General features: G+C 50.2%; 6 protein-coding genes across 6 annotated transcripts; 4 read left to right on the plus strand and 2 right to left on the minus strand.

Moving 5' to 3' along the window:
• Positions 1-1,072: 1,072 nt before the first annotated feature.
• Positions 1,073-3,666, minus strand: UHO2_02091 (uncharacterized protein; the record flags this gene model as incomplete). Its single annotated transcript, XM_041559528.1, is given in 5 exon segments — positions 1,073-1,295; positions 1,344-1,676; positions 1,767-2,547; positions 2,674-3,386; positions 3,404-3,666. The coding sequence occupies 5 exon segments, from the start codon at positions 3,664-3,666 to the stop codon at positions 1,073-1,075; spliced, it is 2,313 nt and encodes a 770-aa protein (XP_041415462.1).
• A 3,014-nt stretch (positions 3,667-6,680) lies between these two features.
• UHO2_02092 (uncharacterized protein) lies at positions 6,681-8,351 on the plus strand (the record flags this gene model as incomplete). Its single annotated transcript, XM_041559529.1, has 4 exons — positions 6,681-6,713; positions 6,747-6,922; positions 6,980-7,683; positions 7,756-8,351. The coding sequence occupies 4 exons, from the start codon at positions 6,681-6,683 to the stop codon at positions 8,349-8,351; spliced, it is 1,509 nt and encodes a 502-aa protein (XP_041415463.1).
• A 3,423-nt stretch (positions 8,352-11,774) lies between these two features.
• UHO2_02093 (uncharacterized protein) lies at positions 11,775-12,245 on the plus strand (the record flags this gene model as incomplete). Its single annotated transcript, XM_041559530.1, has 1 exon — positions 11,775-12,245. One exon carries the CDS (start codon positions 11,775-11,777, stop codon positions 12,243-12,245), a length of 471 nt encoding a protein of 156 aa, XP_041415464.1.
• Positions 12,246-12,717: 472 nt separating this feature from the next.
• UHO2_02094 (uncharacterized protein) lies at positions 12,718-14,379 on the plus strand (the record flags this gene model as incomplete). Its single annotated transcript, XM_041559531.1, has 1 exon — positions 12,718-14,379. The coding sequence occupies one exon, from the start codon at positions 12,718-12,720 to the stop codon at positions 14,377-14,379; it is 1,662 nt and encodes a 553-aa protein (XP_041415465.1).
• Positions 14,380-14,561: 182 nt separating this feature from the next.
• UHO2_02095 (uncharacterized protein) lies at positions 14,562-15,542 on the minus strand (the record flags this gene model as incomplete). Its single annotated transcript, XM_041559532.1, has 1 exon — positions 14,562-15,542. One exon carries the CDS (start codon positions 15,540-15,542, stop codon positions 14,562-14,564), a length of 981 nt encoding a protein of 326 aa, XP_041415466.1.
• A 598-nt stretch (positions 15,543-16,140) lies between these two features.
• On the plus strand, positions 16,141-19,146 carry UHO2_02096 (uncharacterized protein; the record flags this gene model as incomplete). The annotated part of the gene is made up of 1 exon (XM_041559533.1): positions 16,141-19,146. The coding sequence occupies one exon, from the start codon at positions 16,141-16,143 to the stop codon at positions 19,144-19,146; it is 3,006 nt and encodes a 1,001-aa protein (XP_041415467.1).
• Between the last annotated feature and the right edge of the window lie 147 nt (positions 19,147-19,293).

Here is a 19,293-nt window from a genome sequence, read left to right on the forward strand (position 1 = left end):
GTGTCAGTTGTTGGTCCTCCCTGGCATGATCACTTTGGGGATAACCAACCTTCCTCCACTGTACCATAGGTCATCCTTGACCTCGAAGGGCTTCTTCATATGTATCTCCTGTAGCTCTTGGTCTAAGGGCTGGAAGATCTTGACCAGGTCTCTGAGACCCTTTGATGCTATGGACTCCATTGAGAGCATAGGGGCCACTAGGATCGAGTCATGGTCTGCTGTCTCCTTGAACACTCGAGGAGGCAGTAGTTGCCTCACATTGTGATCCTGCTCTTCACCAGCTGGTTGCATGTCTGTCCTTTGTCAGGGGTCTCGCGCCTGAAACCCAGGTCGGTCTGTCGAGATACTCGGTGACTATCAAACTGTGCGACAGCTATTGTCTCGGTATCGGTGACTATCAAGTTGTGCAGTGACAGCAGGTGGCGTTCGTTGTATATACTATCATAGGTTTCGGCTGACCTCTGTGGACACTCCGTTCAGGGGTAGCTTGGCACGATCAATAGCAATGCTTCGGTTATGATGACACCAAGGTCTGGTGTGAGTGTTGATGATGATGAGGTTGATGGTGTTGGTGATAAGGTTGGTGAGTGTTGATGATAATGAGGTTGATGGTGTTGGTGATAAGGTTGGTGGCGTCAACACGAGTGTCCAGTGTGCTGACTTTGACGCTTGAAGTGATCCCCGGACTGCAGTGGACTACTGCCTTCAGTTCTATCTATATCCGGACCGCTAACCTGCTATGGGGCGCCTACAGATGTCAGGTAGTGGTGATACAACACACACACTACGATGAGGAGCAACCTTGATGGATTGCTGCTATGCTGACTGAAACTAATATATACTTATGCTGAAGTGATAACTAGTTATGGTGAGTAGAGTGGATGAGGATCCACTCGACCTTTGATGATGAGAAAGCATGGTTATATACCTCTTCACAGCATCGCCAGCGATGCTGCTCCTGCTCTCTCTCCAGAGAGTACCTTCTTCATCGAGTACTGCTCAGGGGCCTCTCCTGCTTGGCACCCCTGTGCCTCTTGAGCTGTGTCGACTCCTTCGACACTGCTCCTCCTCCTCATGACCTGGTGTCAACTCCTTCGACACTGCTCCTTCTCCTTTGATCAGTGACAGTTCCTTTGGCTCTTGTCTCTCGAGCCCCTGAGTGGTAACCATCTGCATGCTCCTTGAGCTTGGTCCTCTTTGTGGCTGTGCCTGCTCCTTGAGCTTGGTCCTCCTCATGGCTGTGCTTGGCCCTCCTTTGCATGCGAGTCTGTAGGAGTCCATGGTCTCCATGGAGACTGCACTACGACCATGCTCTCTACTGATCTCGACTAGATCTTCGATACCTGTGCTCCTCCCATATGAACCCGTGACCCTCCTGCTTCTTGAGCATCCAGGCCCATGACATCCTTCTGGTGAGAGCATCAGGTTCACCACCTTTGTCTCCTGGTTGATACTGCAATATGAAGTCGAAGTCTGCTAGTAGTATTGCCCATCGAGCCTGTCGGCCTGTGATGCATCTCTGTGACTTGAAGTACTTGAGAGCTTCATGGTCAGTGAGAATGACCAGTTGACTTGGTAGTCCAGCTAGCATGTGTCGCCACTGAGTAATGCAAGTGAGCACAGCTAGGAGCTCCTTGTCATGGATCTCATAGTTCTTCTTGGCAGAAGACATCTTCCTAGAGTAGAAGGCCACTGGATGCCATCATCCTTCATGCTCCTGCTTGAGTACTCCTGCTATAGCAAAGTCACTTGCATCGGTCTCCAACCTTGTTGGAAGGTGGTAGTCGAAGTGCTGAAGCACTCCTGCTGATGTGAAGGCCTGGATGAGCTTGTGGAAGGCCTGTTGGGCCTCCTCTGGTAGCTTGAACTTCTTGAACCATTCTATAGGCTTTACCAGTGATGTCAAGGGCTTGGCTATGCGAGCAAAGTGGGCTATGAACCTTCGATAGAAGTTGGCAAAACCCAGGAACCTTTGGATGTCATGGAATGACTCTGGCATTGGCCACTCCTTGACAGTGCACACCTTTTCTGGGTCCATCTCTATGCCCATCAGCTTGATGATGTATCCCAGGAACTTGACTATCTTGGTGTGAAACTCACACTTCAACAGCTTAGCAAAGAGCCTGTTGCTCCTTAAGTGAGTGAGGACCTTGGTGACATGCTTCACATGTGCCTCTTCAGTGTCACTGAAGATCAGGAAGTCATCTAGGTATACTACCACATATACTCCAATGATGTCTTGAAAGATGTCATTGATGAACGGCTGGAAGTGAGCTGGAGCATTGGCTAGGCCAAAGGGCATCACTAGGTACTCATAGAGTCCCAACTGTGTGCCAAAAGCTGTCTTCCATTCATCTCCTTTAGCAATCTGGATGAGGTTGTATGCTGCTCTAAGGTCTAGCTTGGTATAGATCCTTGCCTTCCTGAGTAAGAATAGCTGCTCCTTGATGAGGGGCAGTGGTGCTCTGTTCTTGACAGTGATCTCGTTGAGACCTCGGTAGTCCACACAGAGTCTGAGACCTCCATCCTTCTTTGGTACAAAGAGCACTGGTGATCATGCCGGGCTCTTCGATGGTCTTATGAACCCCTTCTTGAGGTTCTCATCCAAGTACCTCCTCAACTCAGACATCTCCTTGGGTCCCTTAAGGTACAGGGGCCCTTGAGGTGGCTTACCTCCTTCTATCAACTCGAGGTGGAGATCATGCTCGGTATGATGGGGCAGCTTGTCTGCTTCCGCCTCATCGAACACATCTCGCAGGTGTTGGTATGGCTTTGGTATATCTGCAGCTGTCACCACCTTGTCCACCTCCACCTCCATCTCTACTCCTTTGTCTGTGCCTGTAGGTACAAAACCAAAGGCCAGGAGTGATGATGGTGGCTCCTCCAACAGCATGAACCCTATGGGTCCATCTTCCAGAGCTGCTTGTAGTATGCGCTCTGCTGAGACAAACTTGTTACCATGAAGGGTTGGTCTCCTCATGGTTAGGTCCCCTGCTCTTGCTGCTTCAGGGGGTCTCCTTGGGGGTCGGTCCTGCTCCTGAGTCTTGAACTCCAGCTGGCCCATATCCCATTGTATGGTGGGTTTGAGCCTCTGTAGCTCAGTGAACCCCAGGATGAGGTCATAGTCCGCAGTGTCGGCCACTGAAGCTTCGACCACACCCAGATTGTGTGTACCAATAGATACCTGCATGCTCGCAGAACTATTGATGGAGAGTTGGTGCCCGGTGACACCATGGATCGATCTTGTTTTTATGGGTTTTGTGGGTATTTGGTACTTACTAATGAAAGAATCTGAGACTATGGACAAACCAGCACCAGTATCAGCTAGTATCTGAGCAGGATGGTCTTGAACCATTCCAGAGAGCTCCAGTACTGCTTTGCCTCCACTGGTAGAGAAACATACTTGACAATCTTGATATATACAGAGTGATGGCAAGGAGGTTTGTAGAGCAATGCACACCATCCATGCATCACCCCACTGACGTTTCCCTCATCATCGCCATCATTGTGCTCCTCCTCCTCATGGTCGGGGTCCATGGATTGCTGGTATGAGCTGAGGTCCATGGCCTCAGGTTCACCTGTCTCAGTGCTGCCTGTGTGGCCATCTCCTGAGTCAGTGGCATCCTTGAAGGGGTCCACTGTGGTGACCATGACCTTTGGACCCATGGGTTGAGAGCTAAGAGGATCTACCCTCCTGCTAGGGCAGTCTCTGGCCCAGTGGCCAATACCCTTGCATACATGACAGGTGTTGATACCTGATGGAGCAGGGCTTCCTTGCTTCGAGGTTTGGGTGGGTTGATGAGGAAGGGGTCAGTTAGTTGGTCAGTTTAGGTTTTGTGTAGTTGCTTGTGTAGTTGCTTGTGCTGGTGATTGAGCTGGATAAGGTTGAGTGGGTTGATGTGTGGGGATTGAACTTTGAATTGGCCGAGACCCAGTTCTTAGTGGAGGTGACATGGCATTTGGGAGTGAGTGTCTAGCCGAGGACTGCTGTAGTAGCATCCTCTGTCAATCAATCTCCTCAACCTCTCAATACCACTCCCATCTCTTCCCAGGTGGGTTCCTCTTGAACTTCTCCTGTATGCTGTGAGTGAGACTTCCTCTGAAGAGATCAATCACTAGCTCATTGTCATCTAGGTTGACCTGTCCCTCCAAGTCTCTGAACCACTCTACATGACATGTGGTGGCACCAGGAGCATCACTTGTGAGTCTGAGAGCCAACAGCTTGTTGTATGCCTCCATCCTAGCATTGCATGGGTTGAACTGCTCTGACAGTCACTCTGTGAAGTAGTGCCAATCATTGAACAACCTTCCTTCTCTAGCTCTATCAATACAGAGCTTGGAAGTCCACCACTCTCTTGCTGTCCCTTCCAGTTGAGCACCCATGTGATTGATCATCCTAGACTGCTCATACACCTGGTTGAACTTAAACCATGCTTCGGCTTCTAGAATGAAGATCTCCACATCTCGGGGATTGAACTTTGGAAAGGGGGTGGCAATGGGCTTTGACCAGTTAAGCTCTGCCATGATGCTAGAGTCCTCCTCCTGATCAAGAACATAGTGTTCTGTCCTGCTCTTGTTGTATGGATCCACCCTGGACTTGACATATCTTGGCCCAGTGGGTGAAGCATACTTCTCATAGTTGACATCCTCCTGCTCATCCAGGTTGATGAATGAGACTGATCGTCTTGGTCGTGGAGCCGGAGTAGGAGTATGTGGGTCTCCTATCATAGACTCATCTCCTCCTCCTGCTTGTTCCTCTGAGTGAGAGAGGTCAATCATCTCCTCCCTGCTCAGATGAGCTCGTTGTAATCGTTCCTCCTGTTGACCCTGTCTGGTAAGCTCTAGCTGAGCTTCCAATAGAGTGAGTAGTCTATCGAGCTTATTGTTGAGGTCTGGGTCCGTCATGGTGATCATGAGGAGCTGCTTGAACAATCCACTCTAATGTCAGGGGTCTCATGCCAGAAACCCAGGTCAGTCTGTCGAGATACTCGGTGACTATCAAACTGTGCGACAGCTATTGTCTCGGTATCTGTCTCGGTGAGCTAGTCATTCAGTGACTATCAAGTTGCACAGCAACAGCAGGTGGCATTCGTTGTATATCCTATCATAGGTTTCGGCTGACCTCTGTGGACACTCCGTTCAGGGGTAGCTCAGCACGATCAATATCAATGCTTCGATTATGATGACACCAAGGTCTGGTGTGAGTGTTGATGATGATGAGGTTGATGGTGTTGGTGATAAGGTTGGTGAATGTCGATGATAATGAGGTTGATGGTGTTGGTGATGAGGTTGGTGGCGTCAACACGAGTGTCCAGTGTGTTGACTGATGCTTGCTTAAGGTGATCCCTGGACCGCAGTGGACTACTGCCTTCGGTTCTATCTTGATCCGGACTGCTAACCTGCTATGGGCACCTTCGGACATCAGGTAGTGGTGATACAACACACACACTACGATGAGGAGCAACCTTGATAGATTGCTGCTATGCTGACTGAAACTAATTTATACTTATGCTGAAGTGATAACTAGTTATATGGTGAGTAGAGTGGATGAGGATCCACTCGACCTTTGATGATGAGAAAGCATGGTTATATACCTCTTCTCAGCATTGCCAGCGATGCTGTTCCTGCTCTCTCTCCAGAGAGTACCTTCTTCATCGAGTACTGCTCAGGGGCCTCTCCTGCTTGGCACCCCTGTGCCTCTTGAGCTGTGTCGACTCCTTCGACACTGCTCCTCCTCCTTGCTATCCTGCTGCTTGTTTGGCACCCCTGTGCCTCCTGAGTGGTGTCAACTCCTTCGACACTGCTCCTCCTCCTCAGAACCTGCTTGCCGGTGTCCTATACACTGCTCCTTCTCCTTTGACCAGTGACAGTTCCTTTGACTCTTGTCTCTCGAGCCCCTGAGTGGTAACCATCTGAGCTTGGTCCTCTTCGTGGCTGTGCCTGCTCCTTGAGCTTGGTCCTCCTTTGCATGTGAGTCTGTAGGAGTCCATGGTCTCCATGGAGACTGCAACTTTGCATGTGAGTCCATAGGAGTCCATGGTCTCCATGGAGACTGCACTACGACCATGCTCTCTACTGGTATCGACTAGATCTTCGATACCTGTGCTCCTTCCATATGAACCAGTGACCCTCCTGCTTCTTGAGCATCCAGGCCCATGACACTCCTCATCGTAGTGTGTGTGTTGTATCACCACTACCTGACATCTGAAGGCACCCCATAGCAGGTTAGCAGTCCGGATATAGATAGAACCGAAGGCAGTAGTCCACTGCGGTCTGGGGATCACTTCAAGCATCAAGTCAACACACTGGACACTCGTGTTGACGCCACCAACCTTATCACCAACACCATCAACCTCATTATCATCAACACCCACCAACCTTATCACCAACGTCATCAACCTCATCATCATCAACACTCACACCAGACCTTGGTGTCATCATAATCGAAGCTTTGATATTGATCGTGCCAAACTACCCCTGAATGGAGTGTCCACAGAGGTCAGCCGAAACCTACAATAGTATATACAATGAACGCCACCCACTGTCACTGCACAACTTGATAGTCACCGAATGACTAGCTCGTCAAGACAGATACTGAGACAATAGCTGTCGCACAGTTTGATAGTCACCGAGTATCTTGACAGACCGACCTGGGTTTCAGGCGCGAGACCCCTGACAACATGCAACCAGCTGGTGAAGAGCAGGATCACAATGTGAGGCAACTACTGCCTCCTTGAGTGTTCAAGGAGACAGCAGACCATGACCTGACCCTAGTGGCCCCTATGCTCTCAATGGAGTCCATAGCATCAAAGGGTCTCAGAGACCTGGTCAAGATCTTCCAGCCCTTAGACCAAGAGCTACAGGAGATACATATGAAGAAGCCTTTCGAGGTCAAGGATGACCTATGGTACAGTGGAGGAAGGTTAGTTATCCCCAAAGTGATCATGCCAGGGAGGACCAACAACTGACACTCAAGGAGTGCCAAAGAGGTAGATGGACAGTCTCTCTCTGTAGAGCACCTGCAATTCATGGTGATGACTCAATGCCATGATGGCATCACTGCTGGACATGTGGGAAGAGATGCTACCATCAAGGCAGCCCAACAACATTACTGGTGGCCAAACATGACAGCTTGGATTGCAGACTATGTAGCAAGTTGTCCTGTATGTGCTAGGTACAAAGCTCCTCATCACCACCCATATGGTTTGCTACAGCCACTAGCAATGCCAGACAGGCTCTGGGGCTCCATATCCCTCGACTTCATCAAAGGACTACCACCATTGAAGAAGTATGACTTCAAGACCTATGACTCTATCTTAGTCATTGTTGACAGGTTAACCAAGTTTGCCATACTAGCTCCAACCCATAAGACAGTCACAGCCAAACAGACTGCAGTGTTGCTATACAGACACATGGTTAGACTTTTTGGATACCCAGATCACATGGTCTTGGACCGAGGCAGGCAGTTCATATCAGGAGCATGGAAGGCATTCACAGAACAAATGGGTGTGAAGCACTCACTTAGCATGGCCTACCATCCTCAAACTGATGGTCAGACAGAGAGGGTCAATCAGGTCATCGAGCAGTACCTAAGGATGTACTGCAACTATGAGCAGAATGACTGGGCTGACCTGCTGGACACTGCAGCCTTTGTATACAACAACACAGTCCACAACAGCATTGGTGTCTCACCATTCTTTGCATGCTATGGATGGAACCCCAAAGCTCATCCTGACATCCCTCAATGACTAGGAGTCAATGATCCAGGTCACTTTGAGTACCTCAAGGATGGAAAGGAGCATTGCAAGTACCTCCAGGAGCAGATCAGAGAGGCACAATGTAGATCAGTAGACCAGTATAACAGGAAGCACAAGGACATCAAGTTCAAGGTGGGTGATATGGTCTATATCAACCGTCGAAACTGGAAGACAAGGAGACCCACACCCAAGTTAGATACCCAGTTTGCAGGACCCTACCCAGTTCAGGAACGGGTGGGATGCCAAGCTTATCGAATCACATTGCCAGCAAACCTTAGGGTGAATGATGTGTTCCATGTCTCCATGCTCAAGCCAGCAAGAACAAGTTCTCTTCCTCAACATGCTGAACAGCCCACCATACCATCACTTCCAGATGAGGACCTCGATTTTGAAGTCGAAGCACTCAATGAAAAGCATTCACACAATGGGACTACAGAGTACAAAGTGTTGTGGAGAGGGTACTCAGAAGAAGCTGCTTCATGGGAACCAGTAGAGAACCTCAACTGCCCCGACCTCATCCAGGAGTATGAGGTGTCGGAGGGGGGACGAGCGAGTAGACAAAGTAGAGAGAGGAGGAGAGAACAGGAGGAGTAGAGAGAGGAGGAGGAAGAAGAATGACGATTGAGAGAAGGAGGAAGAGTGATGTTGGCGATGTTGTCAAGGAGGAGGAGGAGGAGTCAGCATGAACCAGACAAGAGTATGCCTCGACGGAGCTCGGCTCTTAAGAGGGGGGTAGTGTCATGGGCCTGGATGCTCAAGAAGCAGGAGGGTCACTGGTTCATATGGAAGGAGCACAGGTATCGAAGATCTAGTCGATACCATTAGAGAGCATGGTCATAGTGCAGTCTCCATGGAGACCATGGACTCCTATGGACTCACATGCAAAGGAGCACTGAGCCATATGCGAGGAGGGCCAGGCACAGCCACGAGGAGGACCAAGCTCAAGGAGCAGGCACAGCCACAAAGAGGACCAAGCTCAAGGAGCATGCAGATGGTTACCACTCAGGGGCTCGAGAGACAAGAGTCAAAGGAACCGACACCAGGTCCTGAGGAGGAGGAGCAGTGTCGAAGGTGTCGACACCACTCAGGAGGCACAAGGGTGCCAAACAAGCAGGATAGCAAGGAGGAGGAGCAGTGTCGAAGGAGTTGACACAGCTCAAGAGGCACAGGGGTGCCAATCAAGCAGGAGAGGCCCCTGAGCAGTACTTGATGAAGAAGGTACTCTCTGGAGAGAGAGCAGGAGCAGCATCGCTGGCAATGCTGTGAAGAGGTATATAACCATGCTTTCTCATCACCAAAGGTCGAGTGGATCCTCATCCACTCTACTCACCATACAACTAGTCAATACTTTAGAAACATAAGTACTCATTAGTTTTCAGTCAGCATAGCAGCAATCTATCAAGGTTGCTCCTCATCATAGTGTGTGTGTTGTATCACCACTACCTGACATCCGAAGGCGCCCCATAGCAGGTTAGTGGTCTGGATATAGATAGAACTGAAGGCAGTAGTCCACTGCAGTCTGGGGATCACCTTAAGCATCAGTCAACACACTGGACACTCATGTTGACACCACCAACCTTATCACCAACACCATCAACCTCATCATCATCAACACTCACACCAGACCTTGGTGTCATCATAACCTATGCATTGATATTGATCGTGCCAAGCTACCCTTGAACGGAGTGTCCACAGAGGTCAGCCAAAACCTATGATAGTATATACAACAAACACCACCTGCTGTCACTGCACAGCTTGATAGTCACTGAACGACTAGCTCGTCGAGACAGATACCAAGACAATAGCTGTCGCACAGTTTGATAGTCACTGAGTATCTCGACAGACCGACCTGGGTTTCAGGCGCGAGACCCCTGACAGAGGGTACCCTCTGGAGAGAGAGCAAGAGCAGCATCGCTGGTGATGCTGTGAAGAGGTATATAACCATACTTTCTCCTCATCAAAGGTTGAGTGGATCCTCATCCACTCTACACCCATCATAACTAGTTATCACTTCAGCATAAGTATATATTAGTTTCAGTCAGCATAGCAGCAATCTATCAAGGTTGCTCCTCATTGTAGTGCATGTGTTGTATCACCACTACCTGACATCTGAAGGTGGCCCATAGCAGGTCAGCAGTCTGGATATAGATAGAACCAAAGGCAGTAGTCCACTGCGGTCCGGGGATCACTTCAAGCATTAGTCAACACACTGGACACTCGTGTTGACACCACCGAATTACCACCAATGCCACCAACCTTATCACCAACACCATCAACCTCATCATCATCAACACTCACACCAGACCTTGGTGTCAACATAACCTTCATATTGATATTGATTGTGCTGAGCTACCCCTGAACAGAGTGTCCACAGAGGTCAGCTGAAACCTATGATAGTATATACAATGAATGCCACCTGCTGTCATCATGCAACTTGATAGTCACTGAGCAACATAGCTCATCGAGACTGATACCAAGACAATAGCTGTCGCACAGTTTGATAGTCACCAAGTATCTCGACAGACTAACCTGGGTTTCAGGCGCAAGACCCCTGACATGACCCTCCTGCTTCTTGAGCATTCAGGCCCATGACACTTCATCAGGGTGGCAAACCCAATGCTCCCACCATCTTGTCCTGCTGAGATGTCTGTGCAATTGGCACCCACATGAGATCCATTGTACAATCACAATACTATGGATCCCAGCAGAATTTGTGATACATTCCTTGTTCATGCCAATCTGGGCAAGAACTGTCATAGAGTCCTCTCTACTACAGATCTTGATGAACTTTGTTGTAAACCCCTCAATCTGCCCAATCCTCAATTCCTGCACTCCTCCTCATGAGGCTTCTGCTTCTCATAACTCTTCTGCTTCTGCACTTCGAGTCCTATGACAACACCTACCTCATCATGGTGGCAAACCCAATGTCACCACTGTATGTCCATTGCGAGACCTGTGGGAGAGGTGTCCTCTAACTGGTTTCTGCAACATCTGTCATATGGTTGTGATACTACTGATCCTAACAGACTTTGCTGTAAGATCACACTTGTACCAATTCTGACAAATAATGTTGTAGGACCTCAATACTACCAATCTTGATGAACTCTGTCAGAACCCTTTGTTTGCCCAATCCTACAATTCCTGCACCTAGTCTCCCCTCATATGATTCCAGTTCTTCCTGCGCATCCGGTCCTATGACAGCCGCTATGAACCGAAAGTATGTGTTCCTGCTAGGAACCGAAAGTATGCGTTCCTGTGTGTGGAGGCTCAGTCACGCACGCACGCGACTCGCGCGAAAGCAACCAAAAATCCAACATTCTTTTCGCCATTTCTTCCTGGAGAATTCCCCTGGGTCGAATTAGCAGCTCTCAGATCTCTTTCGTTTCGTTGACAGGCGTGTCCGAGATCCGACGCGTCCAGCAGTTGGTTGTGTTTGCAAACATCAACCTCACCCCCTTCAACGGTGCCCTTGACAACGCGTGAAATTTGTTGGAAAAGGAGCTGAGAAATTGAGGGAAAAAGAATGTTAAATTAACTAACTCAAGAGAGTGTTGGTCACGTGCTCCTTCGCCCACCATTGAAAAATGCGCATGTATCCATTCGCACGATAATTGTTGAAGCCCGCGAAGCTCATCGCGCTTGCAGCTTTCTAGATTTGAGGATTAAGCGTCTCAATTCTCGATTCCGCGCTCTCCTTGAACAAATCTCGCACGCTGGCAACAACCTTCTTCTCCTGGACACCTTCCTTCACTCATTCATCGCAGCTCATCCGTCACTGCACCGCTTCCTACTCTCATCTCTAGCGCCCATCTTCTCCCGACTTAATCGACGCCGCATCGCAACCTGTTTTCCGAAGTTTACTCGTGCTTCCCTCTAATCTTCGACACCACATATATAGACGGCTGGACCGTTCTCTGGTCTTCTTCGCTCCAACTCCCATCCCCTGGCCCGGACCCTCGTATCAATCCCGATCTACTTCTTAGCCTTGCAATCCTGTCATCCCTCTGATCAGCCAACATGACTCTAACAATACGTCGTCTCCTCATCTTCGCATCAACCCTAATCCTCCTCCTCACCTCCACCGCCAATGCCGGGCCCCTCCTAACCTACGACGACGCAGTTCAATCTCTCACCGCCTCCAACTTCACCAGTTCCACCGAAACTGGCATGTGGTTTGTCGAATTCTACTCCCCTTACTGCGGACACTGCAAAAATTTCGCACCTACATTCCACGACCTAGCTGAATCAAGTAAACATTTCGAAGACTCTTCCAACTTCCACATATCTCGAGTCAACTGTATCGCTCAGGGGGATCTGTGTACAAGGCAAAATATCGAGGCGTATCCTTCGCTGGAGCTGTATAGGGATGGAGCCTGGCTTGAAAGTTATACGGGCGGGAGGAGTTATGAGGAACTCGAGGCTTTTGTTAGGGCGGTGGCTGCGGATAATAGGAAATGGATGAGTATATCGGGTCGCTTTGGCGGATGAAAGCGGCGAACAACTCATCTATACCCGGTTGCGAGGACGCTGGGCGTCACCGTATAGTAGAACGAAGCCGCAATGGAAGGGATCTTTGAGGCGAAGGACCGGAACCACACCTGCTCTCATGCCGCCTTTTGTACCTCGTAGTCACTCGTAATTCATCCTATACACGGTCATGTTTGTTGCCATGCGTCTGAACAAGGGAAGAGAGAAATTTAAGCTTGCAAACTGCAGAGATCATACTCGCGACCAAAAGCGGAGAGAGGTGACTGTGCTCAGAGATGCAAACCAAGACTTAACGTTATTATCTCCTCCACAAAAAAATGCCCGGCCTGTGCGTCGACCACCTTGATCATGAGTCCGACATTCCTCGTTCATCATCCAACACCATCATTCCCTCCTCATCCTGATCTCCCCCCTCTGCATTTTGCCCTTCTCGCCCCTCGCGCCTAGGTTGCGTGGCTGAAGGCGCATCACAATGGCAGCCCCACTCTACACCACTGCCTCCGGCCAACTTTACCACGCAGGTAAAATCCTAATCGCAACCGTCGGGCTCCCAGCTCGAGGCAAGACCCATCTCTCCCACGCAATCGAGCGCTATCTCACCTGGCTCGGAGTCAAATCCGGAGTCTTTTCCCTCGGTGACCACCGACGTAAAGTTCTCGGAGGAGCCGACAAGATCCCCTCCGACTACTTCGTCACCGGTCCCAAAAGCGAAGAAACTGAAACCCTCCGCAAACGCATTCTCGACGATTTCGACGACACCGTCGTCGATTTCTTCTTCAAACAAGGAGGTCAAGTAGTCGTCTACGATGCGAACAACTCGATCCAAGCTCGACGCTATGCAATCCGAGAGAAGTACGGAAAGCTAGGAGTTCATGTGATCTTTTTAGAAAGCATCTGTACCGATCCCAAAATTGTCGAGGCTAATGTTAGGAGCGTCAAGTTAGGCAGTCCTGATTATGTCAATTGGGATCCCGAGAAAGCGATGCAGAACTACTATTCCAGAATTGCAGGTCACGAAAAGACGTATGAACCGATCGAAAACCCAAGCTTTCCATATATAAAGCTGATCAACGTGGGTGAACAGGTGGTGGTGAATAATATTCAAGGCTATTTGCAGTCGAGAATCGTGTTTTTCTTGATGAATATTCATAATAGGCAAAGGACGATTTATTTGGTTAGAGCGGGGGAGGCACTGGTGGAACACCTGTATAAGGCGGATGCCGATTTGTCTTCGCTGGGATGGGATTATGCGGATGAGTTGGCGCAGTTTATGGTGAATTTGAGGAGGAAGAAAGCGGGTTTGCCGCCGCTGAGTACGCCGAAGGATGGGACAGAGAAGGATGAATTCATGGAACAAGACTCAAAGGCGTTTGAAGTGTGGACTTCTCAACGACGTAGATCTTCCCATACAGCCTATCCTTTGGCTGAGGCGGGGTACAAGGTGATCGAGAGGAGTCAGCTGAGCGAGATGAATCCTGGTATTGTTGACGGCATGTCGGTGGAGGAAGTTAAGCAACGTTTCCCAGATGAATACGAGCGCAAGTTGCGCGAGCCCTACTCGCACCGTTTCCCTCGTGCAGAGTCTTACCACGATCTTTCCGTGCGATTGGAACCGATCATCTTCGAATTGGAACGGACGAGGAATGACGTATTGATCATAGGTCAAAGTTCAGTGTTGCGATGTTTGATCGCATATCTTCAGGGTTTGCAGCCACACGAGATTCCGAGTATCCAAGTAAGGGAGGGGCAGTTGATCGAGATTCTGCCACAGGCATACGGGGTCAAGACCGAGGTTCATGAGTTTTGGGATCCCGTAGCGAGGAGGAAGGAACGAGATGCTGCGTTCGATGACTTGGAAGGCGAAGCCGGTGTGGATGTTCCGGCGAAACCGAACATGGTTCACATCAATGATGTAGTTATGACGAGTGATGCGGCCGAGGCAGTGGTGGTGGACGAGATGAAGGGAGAGGTGAAGCTGGTCCAACCACCGGGCAAGTTGCAGTGGGCTAGGAGGAGGAATAGTTTAGGAAGGAGTCCAGAGGGGATTAGAGCGGATAGGGAGGCTATTCAGGAATTGCAAGCGCAGTTGAGAGAGAATCAGATCAAGGAACATGGCGAGAGGCCGAATCTTTGAGGATTCCTAGGTTTTGACTCACTGTAGTGTTTTCTTTCGCTAATGACAATGCCACATACATCACGCGCTTGTGCACGCAGCGCAAAACGGACAACTAAGTGAAGGTGAAGACGTAGCATTGCGCTACTTGCTCGCCATTGCTGCGTGTCACACCATTGAGATTGCAGTGTAGTGTTAGGGATTCACTCGTCGTCCGAGTCCTGTGCAAAGAAGTCATCACCCTTGACACCACCTGCATCCTCCTCCTCATCATCATCCGACTCATCAGCACTGCTTTCCTCATCTTTCTTGCGCTTGTTCTTATCCGCCTTCGCACCCTTCTGCTCAACCGAGTTCTTTCCACCATTCACGCGACTACTACTGGCACTAGCAAGCTTCGTCCGTGGCCTATCCTTACTACTCAACTCGACCTCTGGCTCCCCACTCAACTTCCCATCCTGCATCGCCTTCTTCACCCTGACCAAATGCTCATACGCCTTTTGTCCACTCTTATCCTGCTCCTTAGCATTTGGCGGTGCTGGTCCTTCTGCCTTGTTCGGAAACAGAGCAACATATCGCAAATCCACCGGATACTGTACCACATAGTGTAACAACTCTCTTAGCCATCCTAACATCTCGTCCAACTCTGACTTGTTCATCTTTGACTCTTTCACCCGCTGCTCTTCGTCGTCATCGTCACTACCAGCGTCCGAGTCGGAGTCGTCTTTCGACTTGCCGCTTTCGAGGCGTGCGAGATTGCGCTTACACCTTGCGATTTGACGAACAAGCTTTTGCCTCTCGACGAACTTGACTTTGTGATAGCGTGATGCGCGGTGCTTTTCGACCTGTTTACGGGAGACAGCTTCAAGATCGGCTTCTAGGGATTTAAGACGTCGTTCAGCTTCGATTTTGGTTCCTGGTGCGAGGTTAGGTTTGGATAGAAGACGTTTTGTTTGTCTGATGGAGGATTTGATTTTGGATGCACCGGGGAGACCAGAGGACGAGGATGCTTGTGGTGGTTTGTCAAAGCGGGGGTTTTTGGCGGGATGCTGAGATTTGGCTTTTGAGGAAGATGGCGCAGATCTCTTCTGGTAGGGTTTGCTGGCTGTACGGGAGGTGGAGTCGGAGGTGGAGGCTTCTTCGCCGCCTCGGACGGCGGACTTGCCCTTGTTGTCTTTGGGCATCCTGATGGCTTTAAGAAGAAATGATGGTGAGGATGAAGATTGGCGAAAGGAATGATGAAGGGTCTCGAGGACCCTTGATTTCTGAAATTTCCAGAAAAGTCCATGAAAAAGCAGAAAAATCTCGCTCGGTCCTCAGCCTTCTCGCATGTGGAGGAAATGGAGCTAATCTCCCGATCCAGCATCAAATTCCAAGAATAATTCAGTAGGGAGCGTGAAAAGAAGAGGTGTCCACCGACAGAGTATGACGTTACCATCAGGGTCACTCTGCTGTGTAACATCGGCTGCAGCATCTCGCTCGCTCGCAAGCTGAGGTCAATTTTTGTTGACAAGTCTCATTGCCGGTCGCTTTCTCCACACTCACGCTCATCGACTTTGTCATCTTGTACAAATGCTTCCCGTTTCTTCCGTCCTACTTTCGTCCATCACACATCAAAAAGCAGCCGTACCTAACACCACCATCCAGCTCGGAATGCTGTCACTTCTTACGGCTCTCCGCACGGCAAACTAGACCCGTGCGCAACCTCGTCCTTAACAAAGTTCGAACCGCATACAACCATCAACTCTGCTTCGAGCGGCAATCATCGCCACCACTACCACCATGACATCCCTCTTCAAGCGTCGGCAGCAGCCAAATCCGGCCTCGGTCTCCACTTCCGACAACCCTATCACCGAAGCGGTCGCTTCTCAACCATCCGCGTCTAAGTCGAAGCAGTCGCCAGGCTCCTCATCTATATCAAGATCGCGCAGCTTGCAACCCGAACCCACCACCACCACCACCACCACCAACACCTCCTCCTCCAGCGTCAAGACCGCCTCCAAGCGTCGGCGTAGTTTGGGCAACCTTCTCTCACCCACCCTCTTCCCCCGCACCCCTGAAGAAGAACTCGATCCGCTCCTAACAGAAGACTATGTCGACCCTGACCACATCGATGCTTTCCGCGAAGCCCTCGCCACAGACTTAGGTCAGCAAGAATACAATCCTGCCCCGTCAAACCAAATCACCGGCTCCTCTTCGTGGAATGTGTTCGGGTACGGGAATGCGGCCAAAACGCCCACCGAAATCGGTCAAGCCTCTGCCGCTGTTGCACCGGCAACGTCCTGGACAGAACCTAAATCTCCCGCTATGGCAACACCTTCTGGCACCCGTGCGTCCAACCCTCGCAAAGTAGGCAGAATCGCAGCAGCGTCCGACTTTGCACCGATCAACGAAAAAGTTTCCCGCAAGAAGAAGACCATCGTCGACTCAGGTACAAGAGAAGGTTTCGTTTTCCACACTCTCCGATGGCCGCTCTTGCTGGTCATCTTCTTGTTCATCAGTTTGGAGTTCTTGCTATACGTGATGGTGAGGCAGTTGGTGAATATTATCGAATATTCCATTGCATGGCGTGGGAAAAAGGGGCAACTGCGTAAACAGATGCGTTCGGCCTCCAATTACGCGGATTGGAAAGAAGCTGCGCTTGCACAGGACGATTTCCTTGGCTATGAGAAATGGAAGACTGAAGACGGAAGCGGGTTTTATGATTGGATCTTGGTTAAGAAAGTCAAGTCGAGTTTGAGGAACTTTAGGGAGAAAGACGATGCGGAGAACTTACTGGGTGTATTGGATCTATGTTTGAGGAACAACTTTGCAGGGACCGAAAACTTCAGATTGTACTCAGAGACGTATTTGGGCACCAAGTATCTAGTCGAGAGTTATCTGGCAGAGATTGAAACGGCATTGGCGTATATCGAGACGACGGATAAGGTTTCGTTAGAGACGAAGCGGGCATTTTATAGGGCGGTAAGTAAGAATTTGGGGAGGAGTGCCTTGTGTTTGTCGGGAGGCGCCAGTTTTGGGTATTACCATATTGGAGTGGTCAGAGCGTTGTTGGATGCGAATTTGTTGCCCAAGGTGGTGACAGGGACTTCGGCTGGTGGGCTAATTGCAGCATTGACATGTACAAGAACAGATCAGGAGCTGAGGCAAATGTTGGTGCCCGCACTTGCTGATCGCATCACTGCTTGCGAGGAGCCTTTCTCTGTCTGGGCGAGGAGGGCTTGGACGACGGGTGCAAGATTCGACACGGTCAAATGGGCTGAAAAAGCCAGCTTCTTCACTATGGGAAGTATGACTTTCAAAGAGGCTTACCAGCGCACGGGCAAGGTTCTCTGCATTTCGGTCATTCCTGCGGACAGACACTCTCCGGTCAAGTTGCTCAACTATGTCACTGCACCCGATTGCGTTATTTGGTCCAGTCTCCTCGCGTCTGCTGCGGTACCAGGCATCCTCAATCCGGTATGCTTGATGCAAAAGCGCAAAGGAACAAACGAAATCGTTCCTTGGAACTGGGGTCATCGCTTCAAAGACGGAAGTCTACGCGTAGATATTCCACTACAGGAACTACACTCGCTCTTCAACGTCAACTATCCCATCGTTAGTCAGGTCAATCCTCATGTGCATCTTTTCCATTTCGGATCCAAGGGCTCCCCTGGTCGACCCACCGCGCACAGGAAGGGCAAAGGTTGGCGTGGTGGTTTCGTCCTCTCGGCTGCCGAGAGGATTCTAAAGCTCAACCTCTCGATGAACTTCAAGATCCTCCGAGATCTCGATTTGCTTCCTGCAATCCTCGGGCAGGACTGGTCTAGTGTATTCCTGCAGCGATTTGGAGGAGCAGTTACGATCTTGCCCAAGACTAGGGTTTGGGATTGGGTTAGGATTCTGTCAGATCCGGATCGGAAGGAGCTGACGAGAATGATGAGCGTGGGTAAGAGCGTTACTTTCCCCAAACTGCATATGATTGAGAATAGGGTAAGGTTGGAGAGAGCGATTGAGCAGGGGAGGAAGGCTTGTAGGCGTGCTGCACAAGCCGCCAATGGTGGTGTTGGTAAAAGCTCGGTCCAGCGTATGTCTACTGTGGATGGCGCCTCGAGGACGAGTGGCGAAAGTCAGATCCGAGCACTTGGCGGACCGAGTAGTGCAAGCTCGCTGCCAAGCGATACGGACAACGACGACTTCTTCACCAGCAAAGAGATTGCTGGGTTGACAAAAGTTGCCGGTTCGGCATTGAGGAATGGCTTAGTAGACTCGGCTGTTGGAACACCGAACAGTGTTGGACACCCCGACGACGTTCCACCTCCTTCCAAAGATTCGCAGTCGAGACCCAAGCCATACCCTACCTACTCGAGGTATCTCATTGACAATCAAAGCCCTCGATCGGGCGTAAGAGGAGAGGGTTACGAACCTGAACAAGCCGGTAGAGCTGTTCGCGAGTGGCTCGACCGCTCTCATAGCCATGATGGTGAGGTTGAGGAGGAGGAGGCAGAAGAAGAAGCTGATGGAGAGAAACGAGATGTTCAGACTCAGCTTCCGTTCTTGTCTGCTGCCGTGCAGTCGGAAGGTGTAAGGAGGAACGGAGGAAGGGAGAGCATGCACAGACACAGTTTTGGCTCGTCTCCCATTCATCAGAGACTGAGGACTTGGCATGGGAACAGCAGACATAGTTGGGATGATAGAAGTCAGGATTTTGGTGATGAAGAGGATGAGGGGAACGAAGTGGATGAGGATAGGGGGATCTATGAGAGCGGGAGCAGCGATGAGGAATCGGAGTTGCCCAGGGAAGAGTAATGGCAGCTTTGACCGCTCTCAGAAAGCACACCTAGTAGCATTCAATAACTCTGTTCAATCTTGCCCTCTATACAAGCTTTCTGCGATAATAGTCCGGTGTGAACCGTCAACTGAGTGATAGTGATGATCCATGAGGACGCCATGAAG

Source organism: Ustilago hordei (assembly GCF_900519145.1).
Source record: "Ustilago hordei strain Uho2 genome assembly, contig: UHO2_contig_03, whole genome shotgun sequence".
Taxonomy (NCBI): Eukaryota; Fungi; Basidiomycota; class Ustilaginomycetes; order Ustilaginales; family Ustilaginaceae; genus Ustilago; species Ustilago hordei.